The 6953-nt window shown below is 39.5% G+C and overlaps 1 protein-coding gene across 1 annotated transcript in view; it reads left to right on the top strand.

Annotated features, from left to right (window-relative positions):
• Nucleotides 1-2070: 2070 nt before the first annotated feature.
• Nucleotides 2071-6953, top strand: part of PRDX4 (peroxiredoxin 4) — a gene marked incomplete at its 5' end in the record, with an annotated part of 6089 nt that continues 1206 nt past the window's right edge. The window contains 5 exons of the mRNA XM_010181247.1: nt 2071-2188; nt 3204-3320; nt 3902-4024; nt 4663-4793; nt 6415-6449. Of these exons, the coding sequence (XP_010179549.1) occupies nt 2071-2188; nt 3204-3320; nt 3902-4024; nt 4663-4793; nt 6415-6449 (524 nt within the window). The remainder of the gene's footprint in view (nt 2189-3203; nt 3321-3901; nt 4025-4662; nt 4794-6414; nt 6450-6953) is intronic.

Here is a 6953-nt window from a genome sequence, read left to right on the forward strand (position 1 = left end):
TGCGCGGCGCCCCCCATTTCGTGGGGTGGCAGTGACGGTGTGGCCGCGGGTGTGTCCCTGAGGAGGCGGTGCCGCCCCCCGGCCCTCGGGCAGAGCTGCTCTTGGCCGCAGCGGAGCGCATACGGCCTCCATGGAGGAGACGGGCAAAGGGATGACCCCACCGTCCCTTCCAGACCTGTGTTTTTATCGTGGTTAAGTGGCAGCGAGTATTAACGTTTCACAGACATTTAGCGAGATCTGTGGTTCCAAAAATAGCGAAGGAGTCAAGGGAAACGCTTTGAACGGTGTGTGGAAATGCCTTGTGCTAGCTAACACCCTGGTTAGAAATACTGAATGTCACCTCTCGTAACGCTTGCCAGTTATTACTGGGTTTGGTTTGTCACCTGCTCTGGTGCCTACTCTCTCTTGTGATTTACGTACTTTATGGTAGACCTGGGTGCAAACATCTCTAATTGAGTTGCATTGAGCTGTTCAGGGCCACCCGGGCAGCAGTAGTCAGATGCTCTCTGAACATTCTGCAGAACAGAAAATTGAGAGAAGTCGCATAGAAATTATCTTCACTGTGCAAATTTACAGCTTTAAATCCTTTTCCTCTACTGAGCCAGGGCATAACTACCATTATAGATGTTTGCAGACATGCTATGAGAAAAATGGAAAACCAGTCAAGATACATGTAACCAATTTTGTTTGGTTTTTCTTCCCTTTGTAACATAAGTTATTACAGTGTTTTTAGACAGGTATTTTTAAACCAAAAATATCACCTTCATTTAAAAATGAGTCAAGATACAATTTATCTTACTTAACTTCTTTTCCTTCTGCCTCGTAATCTGAAGGTCAGTTGAAGAGACTGTTTTGCTGCAAAGAGATTAGACATGCCCCTATTCTGTAAGAGTAAAACATTTGAAACATTTTTGAAGAGCTCAAAATAACATGGAGATTGATACTTGCTCTCATTTGAAAATAGTCCCATATCTGCAAAGACTAAATTAAAGATACATCAGAAGTTCAGGGCTTGAAATCTGATCAGAAAGAATTCTACAGAAGACTGGAGAGGAAGAAGAGCATTTCTTCAGAAATTATCAGTCATACTTCCAGACTCTCTGTACTTGTATTATGGCATCCCTTGTGGGTTATATCAAGTGAAACCGAAGCTGACCGCCTTCCTGCTCAGAGGCACAGTCTGCCTGATGATTCAGGATGTATTTTGCAGTCCTTGTTGTAGATCCTCACTGTGTCCTACAGCTGTGGGTTGTCCTAAGAAGAGGAGAGACCAACAGCCCAGTTCTCATATGGATAGTAAGATTCTCTATATTCTCAGCAGCATTTCCCCAGTTTTCTGGGGCTGTTTGTTAATGTCCTTCACATCACAAGTGTATTCAGGTCACCGTATATCTCCAGCATACCCTATCGTTTGTCTTAGAATTCACATTACTGTGAAAATAGTACCTGGCAGAATAATTTTTAGTATTTTAAATTCAATGTTAGGAATACTAAATATATTTCATGCATTTTAATTGGATTTTTTTTTTAAACACAACTATCTTCAAGTTACAGTTTGCTTAGGAGTTGCCATTTAATAAATACACACTGTGTTTTTAAGCAGTTGTCTCTAAATGGGTTTTATGTATTTTTTGTGGACTTGAATTCCAAGTAGTATTTTATGGCTAAAAAGTAATAATATTAATTTGAACCATCTTATGCTGCTGGTTCACAACAGCCATTCATTAGAAAATAGTGAGGGTTCGTGAAAACTTAAGCAGCTTCCCCTTCAGTCTAACAGATGTTCTGCCATAAGCTGGTAGTGCACACGTGGTTCGTTCAGTATGCCCAGATAAGGTTTTTTGGCCTTCATTATGAGTGATATCAGGGCTCGTGTATAAGCACAGGTTGGTCAGAATATTTACTTTCCATGTGTACTGAAAGCTACATTTCTTCATCATTCTGTAACCTCTGCCAGCTGTGAACTTTTTAAAGCGGTAAGGAAAAGGAAGAGCAGTTGTCCTTGCACACCAGCTGATGAACAGCTTGCTTTGAATATGTGCTTTTAATTGAATGTTCTTTGTATTTCAGTCTCCAAGCCAGCACCTTACTGGGAAGGAACAGCAGTCATTAATGGGGAGTTTAAAGAGCTGAAGTTAACAGATTATGAAGGAAAATATCTTGTCTTCTTCTTCTATCCTCTTGACTTGTAAGTAACACCACTGTAGACATACCTAGACTGAGTGAACTATGTTAGATTCACAATTCATTATTTTTTCTTTTTTTGAGGTCTCGGGTTTTTCTTTGGTAAAGGTTTGGGGGAAAAGAAAGGAGTGAAAAATGAAAATAGATTCTTTGCATTTGTGTTTTCATCATGCACTGGTAAAATTGTAACACAGCCTCTGTCTGAATAAGAGCATCTGCTAACTTGTGTCTCCACACAAAAAAATAACTTTCAGTCTGCAGTACCCAGTCAGGCAACCTGTATGTTCTGTGTGACACTGTAAATCACTGCTGCATATGGAAGTCTGCATCCCATCTGTGTGTTCTAGAGTGTTTATAGTGTATCTAGGAGACAGCCTTTTCCCTTTAAGCTCATCCCATACCATCCTAATAACACTTAGCATTACCCTCCTTTGTCTGGAATGCAGTAGCTTCACTGATTGAGTGAAAACACCTCAGCTTTCTTCCTGACAATCCCATTCTTTTCCACAAAATGAAGAAGACAGAGATGCATAAACTACCTTAACATTATAAAGGAAATAACGTGGCTCTTGGCCCTTAGCTTCGAGGCCCTAGAAATTGTGATCATTATCACTTTACTTTTTCTGTAGTGGAAAATGTTCAAGTCAAATTGTTAAAATATGCAGATGTGTGCGTGGTAGCAAGAAATTACAGTATGTTCCTCTGAAAAAAAAATTGACGTATCATGCTTAAATTCAGCCATCTCATATTCATAAAGTCTGAAAGAACTGTAAAACACTTGTATCCGGATTGTAAGCTAACTGCAGCTTTATAATCTCCTTCAGTAATAAGCTGTTTGTAACTTAGATAGGGTCTGAGGCTTTTAAGATTTGTCAGGCAGCATTTTTATTAAATACTTGAATAAGCAATAAAAAAAATAAGCTGAAATTATTTATGATAAATCCACCATTTTAAGTTAAACAGAGGATTTACTGGATGACTTGTGAAATTTTGACTTTATCTTGTTTTAAATTATCTAGTACATTTGTATGTCCAACTGAGATAATCGCCTTCAGTGACAGAATTGAAGAATTCAGAGCAATAAATACCGAAGTTGTAGCATGTTCTGTGGACTCAAAGTTCACTCACTTAGCATGGTATGTATCTTATCCTTGCCTTTCACTAAAAATTATTCATGGGTCCGTCTTAGCTGAAGAACTCTGTCCCCAGATTTGCAGCCTATATAGGTATATCATAATGTGTAAAAGCATGATACTATTGACACAAATGTTTAAAATATTTTTTCCTGGAAAAAAATTTTAATGCTGCTGTGCGAAAGTATGTGTCTTTGAAGCTTGTTTAACGTGTACTGCCTGAAATATCATGAATATCATGCCTCGAACCAAAAAAATATTTCAGATACAAAAGAAAAAGATATAAGGATGCAAGTATCTGTAAATGCATCACACTGTCCCAATTCATGTGCACACTGGTACAAAGCAAATATGACTGATAAGAAAGTGGTCACTGTTAATAGATGTGGCCAAAAATGCAAAAGATCTACTGAACATTTTGCTCAAACCATAAATAGTATTCATAGCCCTTGTGTGCAGAACAAGAAAAATCTCATTTGCACTAAATCCTTCTGTCTGGACTGTTCTGGTTTGTGACTTTTAACTTTGTGTAGAGAATATAAATCTTTATGAGAAGTATCTCTGTTACTTCATTTCTTTCAAAGGATTAATACTCCTCGAAAACAAGGGGGACTTGGACCTATGAAGATTCCACTTCTTTCAGATTTGACACACCAAATTTCAAAGGATTATGGTGTATATCTGGAAGATCAAGGACATACACTTAGGTATTTCACTCGGTTACAGTTAATTTTATTCTGCTGGATTAGTACTTCCTACTTTGTATCTAAAGATGCATTTAGAATTTTTCTTTGAGAGCAGTTTTTACGTGGGGATTCGTGCTTAGAGACAAAATATATATTAAAGAACACAAAAAATAGCTGTAACGAGTCAGAACAGGGTGGAGATTAATATATTGCTTAACGGCAGTCATCAGCAGTTACCTTGGGGAGGGCAAACATGCAGAACACCCCAAAACTGCAGTTACTCAGGGACCTCCCAAGTCCAGGTGGAGTCAAAACTAAGGGTAGCTAATGGTCTCAAGAGCTACGTCTTTCACAAACCCCATTAGTTGCTTTTGGGATCCCTGTAACATCATAGCATCTGCAACATTCCTTGGCAGGGCCTGCCAAAGCTTAGTTTTATGTTCTGCAGAGAACTATTCTGTTTTGGTTTTGACTTGCCCTCAGGTCATGTCCTCCGATGCCCTAGGTAAAGAATACAGGTCAGCTGTATTCTAAGGTGGTGGGTAGTGTACGGTGTTCGCAGAGATCAAATTCCTCCCATCCAGCAGACATAAAATTGTGCATAAACACAACATTGTAATTAGTTCTGTTCCCTAACACACACAAATATGTTTCCACAGAGGCCTTTTCATCATCGATGACAAGAGAATCCTTCGACAGATCACGATGAATGACCTTCCTGTTGGGAGATCAGTGGATGAGACGCTTCGTTTGGTGCAAGCATTCCAGTACACAGACAAACATGGAGAAGGTGCTCTTTTAAATACTTTCCTGTTACAGATTGTTTTGCTTAGACTGGGAGCTGTGTTTGTAGCTTTCTGGGAGAAAGGTGCTCAGTAGTGTTAGAGACCAACCTCATGCAGTGAATGAAGCGATTTGATTGCCCTGCTACAAGATTGTGGTCCTGGTACCTCCATAGGTTGATTCTAGTGTACTAATTCACATTTTGCTTCACATCCATGAGAATGCAGAGCATAAAGTGTTCCTTAGTCTGAATTAAGCATTATGTACCATCTGTCACAAGCATAAATCTGTACAAAATAGGAGGCCATGAAGAATCAGGCCAAATACTTCAGTACACTTTGGCCTACTGAAATAACTGAGATGCAGGCCATCCTTGTCCTGTGTCATTTGTTGAGGATCTGTGACATGCAATTGAGAGTGTTTTATGTCAAGATACATGGTGGCACTGTGGAAGTTAGGCCACTGTTACCAGTGTTTTCTTTACAAGCCCTGTGTGACCATCTTCCCCTGACAAAGAAGCTTTCACTGGTTCAGATCATTAGTTTGTCTCAAGAACTTGTATGCCTTCAGTTCAAGCATAGGGTGAACTTTTCACATTTCCTTAATTAATGTGCTTAATTAAACAAATCTTTAAAATAATTAAATACTAATACACATGTTCAGCAGCTTAACTTCCATTTCAACTCAATTTCACCTGGCAATTGAAAGTACCATTACCTGGAGGTACAAATCATTATTATGCTTTGCTGTACAGATGTAAAAGGATAAATGCTGATACTTAGGCTGCGCACATTTGACTGAGGAAATTTAGCTTCTCTCAGTTACAAAGCTGTCTTGCAGAATGTTGATCTGCTAGGTGTTTCCAGAGTACCACATTTTTTGCCAGCTGCATGTGGAATCTCACCAGCTTTTGCGTGAACACTGAGGAGAGCTTCCCAAGGCACCTTATTGGATTCTTTGCACAGAACAGGAAGAAACTTCTCCACAATTCCTTATTGCATTTGTGGTATTTTGTCTGACAGCGTGCCTTAAAGCAGTGTAATACAGCATAATTCATTGGGCTAACTCCTCAGACAGAGAGCTCTGAACAGATAAGAGCTTCACTCCAGATTGTGCCACTGTACGGGTGGTCACAGGGCTCTCAGCTGCACTGCCTGGTAACTGCAGGCTGTAACCCCTTAGCTCCTGAGCAAGACTTCAAATGAAAATCAGGCTCTTGTGGAATCTTTGAACTGATGTCTTTGCTAAAAAATTTCCCCTAGCATTGGTTTTAAAGAAAGAAAGGTAGAGCTCTGAGTAGTTGCCTGAATTTTATCATGAAACTTTTGTTTCTACTAGAATAGGCGTTAATTCTCAGATACTGATTCACCAGTACTTTGTCTGGAAGGGCACAAGAATTAAACCAACGCGTAGACACCCATCCAGAGATAACAGAAGTGGTGGGTGGTATCAAGTATAAACTGTTACGACACCATCCCATGGATAAAGGAAACTGCATATTTAATAGTGGCAGATATTTACATGTGACACTTGTGTGCTGTTTTACTTCAAGTTCAGAAAAATAATATTAAGTCCACAAAAGTAATCGTATTAAAATACTTTTACTAACTTCGTCCTTTTTTTTCCAGTTTGCCCTGCTGGTTGGAAACCTGGCAGCGAAACAGTAAGTCACTGTTTATATTTAAATGCATGTACTACCAGAAAACACTCGGTTATCATTTCCACTAAAGCCAAATCCAAAGTCTTTGCAACTTCCAGTGAGACGAGATGCCTAAACTCACATTATTGTAGTTACAGCTTTTGGATTACTGCTGATTTCATTAGGAGCTTGTTTCTTTCACACAAGACCTATTCCAGTTATTTCAAATTCCCTGTGTATGAACAAAACTCTCTTGAGCGGCAATGAGTTCTTCATCAAGAACATTTTTTCCCATTAACACCTGATGAGAGGAAGTTGGCAACTCCTGAGTCTGTCCTTTCTTCTCGGTTATCTGGCCATATAAATTCTTGGTTTTTTTGAGTCACAGGCACTACCTACCCAAAGAAAAGCAAGCACAGGTTCCCATGCTGCTGTAGTACCTGATAGAGGCAGTGTGCCGTTATCAGAACTCCAGCAGAGAGCACTGCCCTTGCTGTGCAATAGCTCTTCCCCCTTTGTTACTCCCTA

Source organism: Mesitornis unicolor, unplaced genomic scaffold, assembly GCF_000695765.1.
Source record: "Mesitornis unicolor isolate BGI_N332 unplaced genomic scaffold, ASM69576v1 scaffold16860, whole genome shotgun sequence".
Taxonomy (NCBI): Eukaryota; Metazoa; Chordata; class Aves; order Mesitornithiformes; family Mesitornithidae; genus Mesitornis; species Mesitornis unicolor.